This window comes from Muntiacus reevesi, chromosome 3, assembly GCF_963930625.1.
Source record: "Muntiacus reevesi chromosome 3, mMunRee1.1, whole genome shotgun sequence".
NCBI lineage: Eukaryota > Metazoa > Chordata > Mammalia > Artiodactyla > Cervidae > Muntiacus > Muntiacus reevesi.
This window is the reverse complement of record NC_089251.1, coordinates 189,506,532-189,523,808: the sequence shown is the minus strand read 5'-3', so window position 1 is coordinate 189,523,808 and position 17,277 is coordinate 189,506,532. Positions and strand designations below refer to the sequence as shown.

General features: G+C 39.8%; 1 protein-coding gene across 1 annotated transcript in view; it reads left to right on the top strand.

Moving 5' to 3' along the window:
* TMEM200A (transmembrane protein 200A) overlaps nucleotides 1-14,803 on the top strand; it is a 55,703-nt gene extending 40,900 nt beyond the window's left edge. The window contains exon 2 of the mRNA XM_065927799.1: nucleotides 11,880-14,803. Coding sequence (XP_065783871.1) covers nucleotides 11,896-13,371 — 1,476 coding nt within the window. The 5' untranslated portion in view covers nucleotides 11,880-11,895 and the 3' untranslated portion in view covers nucleotides 13,372-14,803. The remainder of the gene's footprint in view (nucleotides 1-11,879) is intronic.
* The last annotated feature ends 2,474 nt before the right edge of the window (nucleotides 14,804-17,277 follow it).

The following is a 17,277-nucleotide window of genomic DNA, read 5'->3' as shown; positions in this document are numbered from 1 at the left end:
GGTGAACATGGGTCATTACAATCCTTGTAAAAACGTATTCGGATTTGAAGAACTGGGGTCCAGGGTGAGAAGTATATTTCTACCTTGGGGAAAATAGGTTCTGATATCTTCTGTTCCTGCAGAAAATGTCTCCCACTGGCTCTCCGCAGGGTTTTACCTAACAGCTCATTATGGGGCTATTATTTGGCCTCCTAAAGACTTTTGTGTTCTGTGGGCTTCCTGGCTCGTAGTGCTTGGAGAGAATTGTCCCATGTCATTGTTACACAGCTCATAATTGGGTTAGGTCCATAGTTTATAGTTTGTCAGGCCAGCAGGTTATGGAAGCATCAGTAACAAAGAATACATATAGATTTCCAAGTGCATTCTACATTCTTAGCATTTTCTGTATGTTTAGAAGGTACTTGACCATAAAGTGACATTTTTTCTTTAATAGCTGGGTATCTTGTTGATAATTATAAAAAAAAATTCTGTATATCCCCTTAGTTCCAGCATTCATGTGGAAGTTGAACTATACTAAGTATAAAGAAACCATTCTCTCCAGGGCAGACCAGCAAAGGTCTTCAAAATGTACATAAAATCATAGCTTTAACTTCTTGTCACAAAATTCACATTTCTTACATTTTTACTTTCTAGCAATATCTTCCCTACTTCTCATATTCCCAACCCATATTCTTCATTTTCAATCTGTTTTATGTTCAGGTGTCCCAGTGGGAACAGAATGGTGCTTGCAGAATTGATCAGATTACTCAGGCATTTGATTTAATTGCATCACTAAATAAGTAAAAATATCAGATGAACTGGTTTGTGTTTGTCTACTTTGTTTTTATCATTGCTAATATTATTTTTTGACACAGACATATCTCTAAATCTCAACAAATAGAATGAATTGAAAAAGGAAATCATGCTTTATTCTTTTGGTTGTATATTTCCCACCTGTCTCTCTCTTAGATACACTCAACTCTTCTTGCAGCTACCAAATTATTAATGCTTCTGCCACTAAAATACACAGACTCCACTCAGATAGTTTTTGACTGTAAATCTCAGAACAAACTTGCAGTCATAATTTCCTTCCCATGTACAGTGACCCATCACTAATTATTTAACTCAATATATTAAAATATGTTTTTAGTTTGCCTACCTGAGCAATGAAAGGGTTAATAATATTGAACAATGAGTTAATAGTAATAGCTACTGTTTATTGAGAAGTTACTTTAAACAACACTATAGTGGACAGTTTATATATATATATACACATATGCTGTGCTTAGCCTCTTAGCCATGTCCAACTCTGCAACCCTATGAACTGTAGCCCGCCAGGCTCCTCTGTCCATGGGGATTCTCCAGGCAAGAATACTGGAGTGGGTTGCCATGCCCTCCTCCAGGGGATCTTCCCAAGCCAGGGATCAAACCCAGGTCTCCCACATTGCAGGCAGATTCTTTACCATCTGATATACCAGGGAAGCCTATGAATGTGTAAGAGTGTGTGTGTGTGTGTGTGTATAACTTAGCTTTATCCCTAAGAAGATCTTAAAGTCAGACACAGATGCTGTCACTGATGTAGACCTTAGCTCCCAGACACTGAACTGTATTATTTCCTCTGCCTATTAACAACCCTATCGGTTTTAGCCTCATTTTACAGGCGAGGAAACTGAGGCTCCAAGAAGATGAACCAGTTTTTCAAGGATAGTCGCTCAGCCGTGTCCAACTCTTTGCAACCCTATGAACCTGCCAGGCTCCTCTGTCCATGGGGGTTCTCCAGGCAAGAATACTGGAGTGGGTTGCCATGCCCTCCTCCAGGGGATCTTCCCACCCCAGGGATCGAACCCAGGTCTCCCTCATTATAGACAGATTAAGCGATATGTAGGGATTCAAGTTCCCTCAGGTCTTCTGCCACCAGTGTACTGTATCCTCTGTATTCAGGACAGGTTTTGTCATTTTACACATGGAGGAACCAATGTAAGAAAAGTTTAAAAGAATATGCCCAAAGTTGCATGGCTATCAAGTGATGAAGCAAGGATGTGAACTCTTGTCTTTCTGATTTCAAGGCCCATGTGCAAAACCATTATGCTACACATTAAAAAATGATTTCTATTCTATCCTTATTTTTTAAACTTTAATAGGATTGAGCTATCAGTCACCCATAGGCATTTTCTCTTTCAACTCTAGGAAGTATGTAGATTGGAAATACTCTTCTAAAAAGTTTCAAATGTCTTTACAGGAAAGAAAGTCCTAAAACTGTTCTAGCGTGAACAGAAAATATTTCCATCTGTCACATTTGTGGATACCACATGGGGTTTTTATATAATGCTTTTGTTTGGTCCTGAAGGCATAGATTAATTTTTACTTCCCTTTGGCAGATAGCCTTACCGTCTGGCAACTTGTTAAGCCTTGAGATAAGAATAAAAATTCAAACAAAAAAGTAAGGCGATATCAAGTATATTTAAAATAATAGGCAGACTTCAGCTGAGAAAATGAAGAAATACCATGGAGCAAGGACCCTTGTGAAACAGTGAGAAATAATGATGACTTTGAATCTGTGCGGCAAACTCCTACTGATGCAGCAGGTGTCCATGACCTGCTGCTGCTTCTTGGAAGCCTCCCTGATTCCTCCAGATAGTATGGAGGAGCATTCTGTTATAACTCCATCAGAACTGTTCATTCATTCATTCAATTTTAAATGTATACTTGGCGTTCCCACTGGACTCCATACTCTGTCAAATCAAGGACTGAGTGTTATTATCTTTATGTCCCTAGTACCCAGCATATTTCAGTTGTATTTAATAAGCTTTCATCAAGGCAGTTTACAGTCAACAGATAAACTTGCTGAGCACTTATTACATTCTAGATACTGTATGAGGCATTGGAAGATAGCATGAAAAATAATAGAAAAAAGGGCACCTAACCAAGAATGAACATTGGACTTGGAGTCAGAAAACTTGAATTACAGTCTTATTTTCTGCTATTTCATTGTTGGATCTTAGACAACATTCTTGGTTCTTAGTTGGCTAGAAGGAATGTCCGGATTCAGAGTCTTCTAAAGCTTTTAACTCTCCAAATCTAGTTACTTACCATTACTTCAGATATAAGCATGTGAATGCATCTAGAATCACGTCTGGTGGATAGTAGGCTCATGTGTGGTCAAGATAGTAGGTCAGTATGGTCAGCAGAAGACTTAAGTGTACAGGAATTAAATTCTATGATGGCGTAAATATTAAAAATAGGATTTAGGGCTATGAGAAGCAAATGCTAGGATGCGCTTAAACTTGTGAAAAAAAAACAAAGAGAGTAAAGGACAACAAAAATAAGGTTTTTTTTTTTTTTTTTTTTTTTTTTTTTTTTTTTTTTTTTTTCTGGAAGAGTCTGGCAATGCTTTATTTTTTACCATAGCTTTTATATCCTAAGTTAGTACATCTCTAAGGGGAAGATAGTTTAACATTACGTCAGCTTGTCCTTCAGGAAACCAGGGTGTTTTCTGCATACTTCTTTGTTTATGAGGGTCTTGTACATTATCTTCTGGCCTTGGGGCCTATTGACATTTTATGACCTAGGTGAATGCAAAGCTGTTTTCTGTAATCTATTCTTTAATGAACACAAAGGTCAGTCCTTTTGGAGAAGTTATCAGTTAAATTTATCTAAAAGGTTTACCACACAAAGACTCTGCAGCTCCAGTGAGGCAGCCCCTGTTTAGCATTCCTGGTTAAAATTAACAAATTTAAACTCTTATTTTTCTAAATCTTTAACTATAACCACTTTTAGAATAATATTTTTATGTTCTCTCATAGGGCTTCCTCACCCCCGAAGGGCTCTGTGCCTACTAAAGACTTTAGGTGATCAGGTTCTTTATGCTGTTTTATGATTAGGATATTATAAGCAATCATGTATATTAGTACCAAGCGCATAAATGCATTTGGCTAACAAAACTACCAGCAAAGGAGTTTGAATTAAAACACTCCTTTCACCCTAAATAATTTCATAAAATACCACCACCTGGGAAACTTATTGATTAAAATTATAAATTGGTTCTTATTTGGGAAGAGATCGGGGAAGGCCTTCCTGCCTGTGTCAGAGAAATTAGGGAGTAGTCCATTGAGGCAGGCATCAGAAAGACAGATATCATCTTTAAGGTGAGAGCCGGGGGCAGCTTTCCGAAATCCCTGAAAACCTGATCTGCCTTGCCTATCAGGCTTTCTCCTCATGACCTTGTCATGGGTGGGATCTCGTGAGCTGGCCTTTTCGAAAAACCCCTGACAACCTGATTCGCCTTGCCGTTAAGGTTTTCGCCTTGCCCGTAAGGTTTTTCTCCCCTATGGCCTTTCCAAGGGCGGGGTCCCGTGTGTTGGCTCCCGGCATCTCTCCCTTTTTTTACTTTTTAAGACAGCCAGATGGATCTCAGTCGCAAGCTTCTGAGTGCTCTGCTGGAGGGTTCTGACAATGCAAGGAAGGATTATAATGAAAAGTAAAACTAGTCCTGCTACAGCAGCATAACTGAAAATAGTTGATAGCATATTTTTCCCAGTAATAAAGTTAGAAAAGTTATGAAAAAAATCATTAGCAGCTCCTGCAGTAGTAAAGTCCAGGCGGGAATGTTTTAAGGTTTTTATCTGACCGTGAAGCTTTTCAAGATCTAAACTAATGTTGGAGCTATTCCATATGCCTGAAATATGATTTTTAATCTTTTTTAATTGTAACCCGTATCATTTACTTTTAGGGGCGTTACACAGTTCCACCGATAATCGGCGTGACAGGATAACGCTAACTTTACCCTTAAAGCCTGCAACTCAGTTCCAATATGCATGACTGCTTCTTCCAGGGCATCTATTTTTACTTCTAATTTTTTATCTATAATCTCTTGCATAGCTAGAGTTAAGGAAACATTTTTTGAAATATCATTGACATATTGAGCGGTATGTACTTGTTGAGTCAAGGATATCGCTGCCACAGTGACAGAGGTAATCGCTGTTATCAAGGCTGAAATCCCTAGAATAAGTAGTCCTACAAACCGTAAAACGTCAGGGGAGGGTAAACAAACCAGTACAGAATAGGTGGAATGGTTTTCTGGCCAAGTTAAAGTAACAATGGAGGTGGCAGCAAGGGCTCTCCAAATTTCTGATTGCCAAAAGGTTTTGCCCCCCCCCCCTTTTTTTTTTTTTAATTGCTAAACCTATTGACATGGTCAGAAACAGCTCCTAGATTTTGACTTGGATTTGGATTGCTCCAGTCTTGTACCAAATAGTTTTTGCCTCCCGGTATTTTATAATCTATTTTTTAATTATAAGTACAAGATTTCCATACTGGATATCCAAGACGGTTGTCTATAGTTTTCTATATGACATCTGACGGAGCAACATCATAGGGTTGCTGTTCTAAGTAACTACTTGGAAGGTCGGGGGATCAGGGAAATACGCCCAGTATTTTTCTGAAGTAGAGGAGGTAGCACTTGCCTGACAAGACAGTAAAGCAAGCATAGCAATAAAAACCCTTTCGGGAGAGGCTGAAGATCCCTGCAGGGAAGCTATTCCCTGTGCTTGATGACAGACTGACTTAATTTGTCCCCATGTGGGTATGGAGGCTTGTTGAGTTCTCCGCGCAGGACGTCCCGGTGGTCTTCTGCGACGTGAAGGAGTAGGAGGTTGGGCGTCATCTTTCATGCAAAGCCATGACATCTGTTCAGTGGGTGGATCCGCCGTTGGTTCCTCCGGGATCTCTGTTGCCGGTCGTTTCGGAGTCTGCTGGACTTCCCGGGTGAGTGGCCTAGGCGAGGGCGGAGGAGTGCTCTTCCTCTTTTGTGACTGAGGCTGCGAGGGAACCGGAGGTTTGGGGGACTTTGACATGGCGAATCAGTCCGTCTGGGATCCAAATTGGCGAGTCAGCACCCTTCGGGTTCCCTGTTCGTGGCGCCACTTGCCGGGGTCCAGCCTCGGCAGGATCCAGGGGGTACCCTCAGGATGAACGGCGTCGGCGAGAGAGAGAGACGTGAGACTAGCCTTGATAGGGCCAAGTCTGCGAGGGAGAGAGAGAAAGAGAGAGAGAGAGAGAGAGAATGACCAGACGGGGGTGCAGAGGGTCTGGAAGAGTCTGGCCAAAAATAAGGTTTTTAAAATTACAGTCAGAGCAAGAATAGGAAAGGATAAATCTGATGGTTAGATGAGATGGTGTAGTGTTGATATGTAACACACAGGCAGAAATTTTCTTTGTCAAGGAGAAAGAGCTTTTGACTGAGATGTGTAGAATAAAAATGGTCTGGAGAGGATATGAGCTCAAGGTGATGAGTAGACGGTAATGGAGTCCCTGAAACAATGCAAGAGTCTGCGTCTCTAGCGAGAAAGGTAGCCAATAAAATTGAATTCCTACTGATGATTTCTGAGATCTCCAATGAATAGGTATGATCGCAAAGGCCTGGAGATGGCCCAATAGCATCCTGGTTTGCACAGTGAAAAAGCAAGCATGTTGTGTGAAGTTGAAGCTGCTGACCCTGATAGCTAGCAGTTTTGCTAACAAAATTGTAACTGATTGATGAACACTGAGAATGAAAAATAGGATAATTGATATATAGCTAAAAGTTAACCCAAACTAGTTTTTTTGTTGTTGTTTTGGGTTATTTACACAAGAATATCTGTCAGCTTGTCATTTCACAAAATCACATCTCTTGGGAGAATATGGAAGCACCGAGTGTAGCTGACTTTCTTGTTAGACTCATTTAAAATAACTAGTTGAATTACTGCCTAAAAAATATCTGCTAATCATTATATTCTTCAGGCCAGGATGCATATTTTGAGTCCTATATCTACCATAGTACCAGATACCAGTTTTTACTAGTTACTTGAATGAATATCTATATAAATATAAAATGCCCACCTACGAGGAGGTCTCTAGTGGAATATCACAGGGTGTAATCCAAGTTTCAGAAGTTTGGGTGAAGCCTTGGATGCAGAGAGATGGATTAAAAAAAAACTCTGTGCCCAGGTTAACAAAGTGAAATTCATTGTAGGAAACTTCTTCACTTGGATCTTTGAGAAAAGTCCCAGCTCTACTCTATCCAGGATTGTAGAGAAAGGAGGAGAATTGGGGTGGTGATTGGTTTGTTCTGAGTCTGCTCCTTCATAGGCAGAAAGGGATCTAGACAGATGTGAGAGGTCAATGCTCACCCAAGGATACACCTTCACTCTCATTTATTCCCAATAAAAATGGAAATGGAAGTCAGTTGGTTCATAGTCACTGTTCTAAAGGGGGCTTCCTAGGTGGCATAGTGGTAAAGAATCCTGCCAATGCAGGAGATGCAGTTCCATCCCTGGGTTGGGAGGATCCCCTGGAGAGGGCTATGGCAACCCATTCCAGTATTCCTGCCTGGAAAATTCCATGGACAGAGGAGCCTGGTGGGCTGTCCATGGGATTGCAAAGAGAAGGACACAACTGAGGAACTGAGCGTGCAATCACTGTTCTAAAGGTACAAAGCATTCTTTAGGGCCTGGTGTTCTGATAGAAACAGGAATCAAAATAAGAAAAATGGGCAGGTAAAGAAGACCTCAAGTGAAAGCAAATGTGGAGGGCCATGTCATCTCAAATTCTGTAACAGCACAGGCTTCGTGGACACCTCTGAGCTGTGCGACCTTAGGCAACTTACCTAGACTCTCTGAGCCTTAGTTTTCTCATCTGCAAAATACAGATCATAATCATTGTGTCCACTTCCAGAACTGCTGTGATAATAAATATGTTCTTATACCAAAACATTTAGAATGATGCCTGTGACCAGTGTGTTAACTATTACTACTGTTATTATTATTAAAACCTAGAAGGATGCTATGACTTGTTATGGTAAGAAAACTGTAGTTTACAGGATCCCTATTCTCCCATCCCTTCACCTCCAGCTAAAAAAAGTGGTAAAATGCAGAATGGAGGAGATGTGGCTTTGCAGAATAAATAAACAAGGAGACTTAGGCTACTGTGTGTATGCTGAATACTTTGGATCAAGTTGACAGTGCAGTTTGAAGCTAATGAAGCCTGTGTATTCACTACTTCTAGATTTTATGGTTTCACTAGGTTTCTATGCTTTGTCCAGTCGTCATGTATGGATGTGAGAGTTGGACTATAAGGAAAGCTGAGCGTCAAAGAATTGATGCTTTTGAACTGTGGTGTTGGAGAAGACTCTTGAGAGTCCCTTGGACTGCAAAGAAATCCAACCAGTTCATCTTAAAGGAGATCAGTCCTGGGTGTTCATTGGAAGAACTGATGCTGAAGCTGAAACTCCAACACTTTGACCACCTGATGTGAAGAGCTGACTCATTGGAAAAGACCCCAATGCTGGGAAAGATGGAAGGCAGGAGGAGAAGGGGACGACAGAGGATGAGATGGCTGGATGGCATCACCAACTCAATGGACATGAGTTTGAGTAAACTCCGGCAGTTGGTGATGGACAGGGAGGCCTGACATGTTGCAGTCCATGGGGGTCACAAAGAGTTGGACACGACTGAGCGACTGAACTGAACTGAATTATGGGTTTCCAATATCAATCCTTCATGTACAAGTTGAGATTAATTTTCCTAAGACGACAACAAATGTACTTTGCATCTTCCTCTAACTCCCCTGAGCACGAGTCTAGCATTCCAGCATTTGGGAATGACTAATGCTGCCCTTGAAGACCTGGCCCTCCGTCTCTCTAGCCCAGCCTGGGTCCCTCCCCGGGTGCTGTGCTGTGTGCTGAGGCTGGCCAGAGCTCTGTCCCCAGCCTTTCTTTCTTGACCTTATCTGAAATGCCTTTCACTTGCTTTTTTCACTCTGATGAATGTTAGAATGCTCTCATCTGCATGAAGCCTGCTGTAAAAGTCCTGCCTGATTGAAACTTTTATTCTAGGGGTTACCACATTCTGTTCTATGTAGATATACCAGCCCCTTCATTAGCTTTCAAGCTCTTTGAAGCAGTGACTGAGTATGCGCACTTTTGCTTTTCCTTTAGGGTCAGTTTGGGGCTCTGGAGTCCTGAAAGAAGCTCATTTAGTGTTGAATTGTTTTGAATGGAATTGAGGGAGGACATTGACATCCAACCTGAACTTGCTGACCCTTGGGCATCTTGGTACCTCTGTCTGGCTGGTCAGGGTGGTCTGTGAACTTTTATTTTTCCCTCATTCTGAACTTAATTTCTGTACTCCTCCGGGTGTCTTTCCTCCTCTCAGTCACACTGTTATCCAGCCTGTGCTTTTTCTTCCTGTCCTAACAAGCTTTGCTGCTTCTTCAAAGAACCCAGTCCCTCACTGCTCTTTTCCACTTTCCTCTCCTCATCTGTATTTCTCAAAATATTTTTTTTTCTCTTCCTGCCCCTTTTCCTCTATCAACTTTAGCAATAGAAAATGGCATCATAAGGAGAAAATGTTTGAACAAGTTGGGGAGGGTTAGGAATGTAATATGGAGTGGGAATTCACCGTAGTTGCTTTTAAACCAGTTGCAAGCCTTTTGCTTTGTTTTCATTCTATTCAGAAAGATTTCAGACTGAATCCTTATCCTCCTAAATGGAAATAACTGAGTTAGATGGCTGCTATCTGATCTAAGCGTTTTTTTTTTTCAAACACCCGAACTGGTATTTGGTTCAAGAAAACATAGATGGACAAGCTTTGTTTTACCCAAGATTTAGTGAATATCCTCAACTGTAGTGTGCATGCTTTGATAAACTTCATAGGCTAGAGCTGTGGGTTAGATTATGGTTTGTTCTTCCAACATTCAACTATTTTAATCCAAGCTATAATTCCAGTGAAGGCTGGATTTATTCACCAACTTGTTCAGCTAACTAAAACTGTAGGTACCATCCACCACCACATTATTTAAACACAATTCAGAAATCATAAATAGAAATCCAAAAGGAGAGCTTGATTTCACAAGACAGAATTTGATACCATGAAGAAACTCTTGTAGAAATTTGCCAGAGACCTTGCGGGTCTTAAAATATTCTCTGTTTTCTACTACCAGATTTGGCAGCTTGAGAAGTATTCATTACAAGTAATGACAAATATTTTACCAACTCACAAAATGTTGCTTTTTGTTTTGGCATTACATTTGTTCAAATTTTAAACTAGGAAAGTTAATATAGTAATCCTGTGGTTATACAGAAATCTCAGGAGAAATATTATTCCCATACTGAGCATTTTAGCAAATATTTCTTGACACTAACTATGTGTAAGGTATTATATCAAATATTTCTGGTAACAAAAATGAGAGTTAAACTTGATGTTTGACCGCAAGTGTGGAAGAACTAAGACACTGTAATATGGTGAGTGCCATAGGAAATTTGCTAAAATGCTCTGAGGCATGAACTCATGTGGGATTTGCTTAGCCAGAGAAGGCTTTATAAAGACATGGAATATTAGCTTTATAGATTAGCCAGAGGATAATATGTGAAATATGTGAAACAGGTAAAGAGGATCTAGACAGATGAAGCATTATTAATGAAGTCTCAGAAACACTGTATGGAGTATAGGCAGTATGGTTGGGTATTAGTTCTGTGTAACTGGAAGAGAGTGGTTGGAGATGAAGCTAAATTCCATGGGTCTGAAAACCCAGAATAAAACTTTGGTGAGTAGTGTGAAATATTTTATCTATTCTTCCACTCTTTAAACAACTTCAGAACCATGTTTTAGATAATTAGTCTAAGCTTGATTGCAGAGGAAGAGAAATGGAGTTTGGAAGACCAGTTGGGAGGTTATTATAATAGTCTAATAAGTGTTACTAAGAGCAGCACTAAGCTGAGAAGAGCAGGATGGGAATGAAGGAGTAGAATTGAGAGACATTCTAAGTGAAAATTTTTAGGATTTAGAAGCTGATTAGAAGATAAGAGGCAGAAGAAAAGGAGGACTTAAAGGAAACTATGAAGAGTCAAGCACAAGAACTGAGGCCATTGAGAGAGTCAGACAAGTCAAGTGGTAGGGTAGGTGAGTCCACCCCTGTGTGGTATGGGATTGAGGGGGACCTCAAGTTTGCTGGAGAAGCAAGATTGTATGTAAACATGTTCCCCAATGGGGAGCTGGAAATGTGAAACTAAAACTCAGGCTACAGTTCATAATACAGACTTGGGACTCATTAGCATTAAGGAAATAGTGGAAGGTGTAGGAAGGAATATGAATGTGAAGGGAGAGCATAAAGAGAAGATGGCCATGGACAGGACACTTGGGGGAAGCTTGTCTATTTTTAGGTGAGGAAAAATAAGCCAAAATCGAAATAGTGAGGTCAGGAAAGAGCCATGAAGACATAGTATCATCAAAAAGCTGGACAAGAGCGAGTTTCAAGAAAGGAGGGATCAGGTAATATCATGGAAACAGAGAAGTCAGGAAGATGAGAATTGAGCAGGAGAAATTAAATTTGATAGTTGAGAGTTCATGGGTGACTTTTGTAAGAGTAATCTTAGAACTGTGAGCTGATGGAATGTATTCTATTTGTAAACCTAAGGTTTGTTTGGGGCCTATTAGGTGTTTTGGATATTTTCATTTCTTTAAAATAATAGATAATGAAGGATGGGTGTGTGTTTGTGCATGCGTGCATGTGTGTGTGTGTGTGTAACAGAGAGAGAAAAAAAAGAGAATATGTGTATCTTGTGACCAGGAAACTATTTTATAATTTTAGACAATAAAATATAATTTTAACTGATAAAGTTACTTAAGGGAAATGTACCTTTGAGCTCACATTTCCTTAATAATAAAACACTAATTTAGCCAAAAAAGGAAATCTCTAGAATTTTATATTAGTCGATAAAACTTCTACCCAAATTATGTTGATTAAAAAGACATTCTTTTGCCCTATCTCATTACATGAAACAGCAACAACAAAAATATAGAAACACTTGCTGAAATGATGAGTGTACCCCAGAACATAGATTTATCATCTTTTTCTCTTCTTTCCAGAATAAAAGACCGAGCTATGATAGCAACTGGTGGAGTGATAACTGGCCTGGCCGCCTTGAAAAGGCAAGACTCTGCCAGATCACAGCATCATGTCAACCTTAGCCCGTCGCCTGCTGCCCAGGAGAAGAAACCAGTCAGGCGTCGACCTCGGGCCGATGTTGTGGTTGTTCGAGGCAAAATCCGGCTTTATTCCCCATCTGGTTTTTTCCTCATTTTAGGAGTCCTTATCTCCATTGTAGGAATTGCAATGGCAGTCCTTGGATATTGGCCTCAAAAAGAACATTTTATCAATGCTGAGACAACATTGTCAACAAACGAAACTCAGGTCATCCGGAACCAAGGCGGTGTGGTGGTTCGCTTCTTTGAGCAACATTTGCATTCTGATAAAATGAAAATGCTTGGCCCTTTCACAATGGGGATTGGCATTTTCATTTTCATCTGTGCTAACGCCATTCTTCACGAGAACCGTGACAAAGAAACCAAAATCATACACATGAGGGACATCTATTCCACAGTCATCGACATCCACACTCTTAGAATCAAGGAGCAAAAACACATGAATGGCATCTACACTGGTTTAATGGGAGAAACGGAAGTAAAGCAGAATGGGAACTCCTGTGCTTCGAGACTGGCTGCAAATACCATTGCTTCTTTCTCAGGTTTCAGGAGCAGTTTTCGGATGGACAGCTCTGTCGAGGAGGATGAGCTTGTGGTGAATGAAAGTAAGAGTTTGGGGCATCTTGTGCCACCTTTGCTCTCTGACAGCTCTGCCTCTGTTTGTGGCCTCTATCCACCTCCTTCCAAGACAACTGATGATAAAACCAGTGGCCCTAAGAAATGTGAAACCAAGTCAATTGTGTCATCGTCCATCAGCGCTTTTACATTACCTGTGATCAAACTTAATAACTGTGTGATTGACGAGCCCAGTATAGATAACATCACTGAGGATGGTGACAACCTCAAAAGTAGGTCAAGGAATTTGTCAATGGACTCCCTTATGGTCCCTTTGCCCGATCCCAGCCAGCCCTTCCAGCCAGTTGCTCTGATGCTCCCAAGGAATAATTCCGTTGGGGAGTCGTTGTCAAGTCAGTACAAGTCCTCTGTGGCCCTTGGACCTGGAGCTGGACAGCTCTTGTCTCCTGGGGCTGCCAGAAGACAGTTTGGTTCCAACACATCCTTACATTTGCTGTCATCACACTCAAAATCCTTAGACTTAGAGCGGGGTCACTCCACGTTAACCGTTCAGGCAGAACAGCGAAAACATCCAAGCTGGCCTCGGTTGGATCGAAGCAACAGCAAAGGATACATGAAACTAGAGAACAAAGAGGACCCAATGGAGAGGCTGCTTGTGCCCCAAGCTGCAATCAAGAAAGACTTTACTAATAAGGAGAAGCTTCTTATGATCTCAAGATCTCACAATAATTTGAGTTTTGAACATGATGAGTTTTTGAGTAACAACTTGAAGCGGGGAACTTCTGAAACAAGGTTTTAATGTGGAAAACATATGTTATTTTACAAGGATATATATTTTAAACCTATTTTCACTGGTGTTTCTTTGTTAAAATTTTGGTTACAAGCCTTTTTAAATCAAATGGTTTGTAGTATATTAGACCTGGATGCTTAACTGTGTAATGGAGACGGTTATATGTTTGGATTATTTATGATTGCAATACTCTGTATACTACATATGATTTTATTTTTTCTGAAAGCATGGTCTCTTTTATTAATATGAATACAAAATACTTCCATCCAAATTAAAGTTCCTTTTCTTTACTTTAAAATTCTTTCATCGATGATCACATATAGAGCAAAGTGTCCAGTTTAGAAAAGCCAGGGTACCAAAGTGTGGACTGGAAGTATAAATTCAATGCAAACCTTAGGTGTCATTTTCTGAAAAGTTGCTTTAGGATTGGTTGAATTATTTAAAAGGCAAAATATCTGGCTTCTGTTTAAGCTAAATAATTGAATTGGTTAAATTTGTTTAGTTCTGTGTGAGTAACTGATATGAATTGGTAAAGTTGGTTATGACTAGTGCCCTGAGCTCTAGGTAGATTATACTTTTTCAACATCAGTTCTATTTTAGTGATATTTTATTAAGAAACCATGTATTCAAGAGCTATGGCTGAGAATGCCAGATATTCTTAGGGGTAAGTATCAACATGCTCTTAGCTTTAACTTTAGCTATTCTGGATTGAAATTTCCTTGCAACTGACTTGAAAAATGAATGAACCAATTTAGTGTTTAGAAGTGCTATCTTGAAATAATTATATATACAAAGAAAATGTTGACTAATGAATGAAAATATATGCTAGTAAATGCTAACTAGTCTCAGTACCTTTCCCTAGCCATCTCTTTCCTCATCTAATATCCACTCATTCCTACATCCTTGTTTTCCCCTAATATTTCTTAGTTCCTGCTATTTGGAAGAAAATCAGCTAACCTTGACTTTTCTTTTATCTTTGCATATCACTAAGTTGGTGGTTGAAGAAAATTTAGTCCTTGGTACATTGCCTTGAAATTTATCTTGTTCTAGAAAGCCTTATGATAATTCCAAAGACTTTCTTATGGTATAATAAATATTTAGGATTATGGTTCTCAGTTATTGAAGATAATAAATATTAAAATAGATTTTCCACCAGGAAATTTTCATGTTTCGCATTAGGGTAACCTAATTTTAAAAAATTGTTTAATGGAACACTCAGGAAATTTTACAAGTTTTTCTCAATGTGTAAACATTTCTGAACATCAGTATTGCAGTTGTAGAAGAGGAAAAGGAATATATCTCTGTATTCGTAATTCCCCACAATTCCACCTTGTATTGGCATCACGAACTTCCCTGGATTGAGGCACAGTGTTACTTGTTAGAACATCAAGCCTGTGTGTTGTAATAGTGTGGGCTTAATATTTTATGATAAAGCATTTAATAAACCTCCAGTCTTAATATTAAGTGTGTGTTCTTGCTATTATTTTTTGAATGAAATACATTTCTGCTTAAAGTACTGTTTTTCAAACTTTCAGATACATTCTACTGAAGGCGCTTGATACCCTAACATCTGCACTGGGTGCTGTGGCTTCTTTATTTTCATTTTTAAAATTTTTATTTTATTTAGATTAATGAGCTGGGTCCATCCACCTATTGAATTAAGCTATTTTGATATTTTGTTACTTGGATGTGATGCTTAATTTTATGTGTCAAGTTAGCTAGGCTAAAGGATGTTCAGATTTCTAGGTGTGTCTATTAAGGTGTCTCCCAGACTACCGTTTCAATTGGTAGACTAAGTAAATTTCCCTTATCGATGCAGATGGATATAATCTAATCCACTGAAGGCCTGAATAGGACAAAAAGGCAGAGGAAGGATGAATTTGCTCTCTCTACTTGAGCTGGGGCATCACTTTCTCCTGCCCTAAGAAATCCATGCTCCTGGGAACTCAGACTGGGACTTACACCATTGGCTTAAACCAAAGGCTCCTTGGTTTTTAGGCTTTTGGGTTGGGCTAGAACTACCACCCACTTTCCTGGGCCTCTCTAGCTTGCAGGCAGCTGGCAGATAGTGGGACTTCTTGGCTCCAGAGGTAATCCTTCATAATAAATATATGTATGTATATATCTAAAAATACATATCTATTAATATCTATCTAATCTCCTATTGGTTTGGTTTCTCTGGAGAACCCTGACTAATACACTGAGGATCATTTTCACTTAAAATTTCTCTGACTTTCAGGAAAATAACCAGATACATAGCATCTAGCAAATGTCAGTGATACTCCTAGATTTGGAAACAATGGCTCATGACACCCCTGATGTGACAAATGACTAAAGCAATATAATTTGCTCAGCTCACCCCTGAAAGAGCTCTAGCAATTTGAAGAGGATTAAACAGCATGGGTCTTGGAAGACTTTAAAAAAAGGAATTGGGAGCTCAAGCAGTGATTTCCATTCAACCTCCTCTCCATCAAAAAGCCTGAGTTTTTACTTCCAAACAAATCAACTTATTAAACAACAAATAATTTTCTTATTTTAAATTAATCAAAAATGCATATTGCCAAGTAAAGCTTTCAATAAATGTGAATTAGCTGATGTTGCCATATTGATTTGATGTCATTCCACCCCAAAGCAATAAAACTGGAATTTTAGTTAGACTATATTTTGAACATTTCCCTTAGTCTTTTACAAATACTGCAGATTACTCATAAACTCCATGTCTTCTTCTAGTAAACCCATGTCTTCTAATAAATCTGGACCATGAACTAGGTAACTCCAGCCTAAAAATGTTCTAAGGCCTGTGGCCTATCTGGGTTATATTAGTTTGCTCAGGCTGCCATACAAAATACCAGAGATTGAGTGGCTTAAAAAATAGAACTTTATTTTCTCACAAGTCTGAGGTCTAAGATCAAGGTGTTTGGCCTGTCTCCTTGGCTCACAGAAGGCCACCCTCTCACTGTGCGACTCTGGTGTGTCTTTGTCTTATGAACGTACCGGTCATGTTGGATTCAGGCCCTACCCTCAAGACCGCATTTCACCTTAATTACCTTTTAAAACACCCTGTCTCCAAATAGGGTTACATTCTGATGTACAAGCGGTTAGGACTAAACATAAGAATTTGGGGGGTTGCCCATCAACTGAGGTGTGCCCTTAAGAAGCAGGAAAGCTGAGTGTTCTTAGCCTGGAGTAGGTAGCAAGAATACAGTATGCCCCCAATGGCTTTGTCACCCCCACTGTGTAGCTTTGAAAAGTCACTTAATCTCTCCATCTTGATAAATACAATTTCAACTAATTTCTTAGTTTCAAACCTTCATTCCTCAAATGGGTAGTGGAGATGAGCAAGAATATAAACTATAAAGTACTTTCTAACTCTAAACGTCCAGGGTTTTTGGTGCCATGGGATAAAGATCCATTGCTAAATGTTAAATGGTTCAAAGCTCATAGAGAATCCAGGATGGTGCTTGAGTGGGCCCGTAGGGAACATTCAACATATATAAACCATTACTGCCTGAAAGTATCACCTAAGAGCTTTTCAACCTTTATGCCGCCCCCACCCTATGCCCTTCTGGTAGGGTGAATAAAGGGCCTCTAAACATGTCCATGTTCCATACAGCAAAATGGACTTACAACTCTAAATTAAGGATCTTAAAGCAGGCGAGATTATCTCGGATTATTCAGGTGTGACCAGTGTAATGAAAAGGTCTTTATAAGGAGGAGGCAGAGGAGAAGTTGAGGTGGCCAAAGCAGCCAGAGCACAGAAGATGCTAAGATTGGGTTTTAAAGGTGGAGGGAGGAGCCAGGAGCCAAAAAATGCAAGGAAAGAAACTCTAGAAGCTGCTAAATGCAAGGAAATAGATTCTGCCCTCAGCACCTCTCTAGGAAGCAGCCCTGCTGGTTGGCCTTGACTTTAGCCCA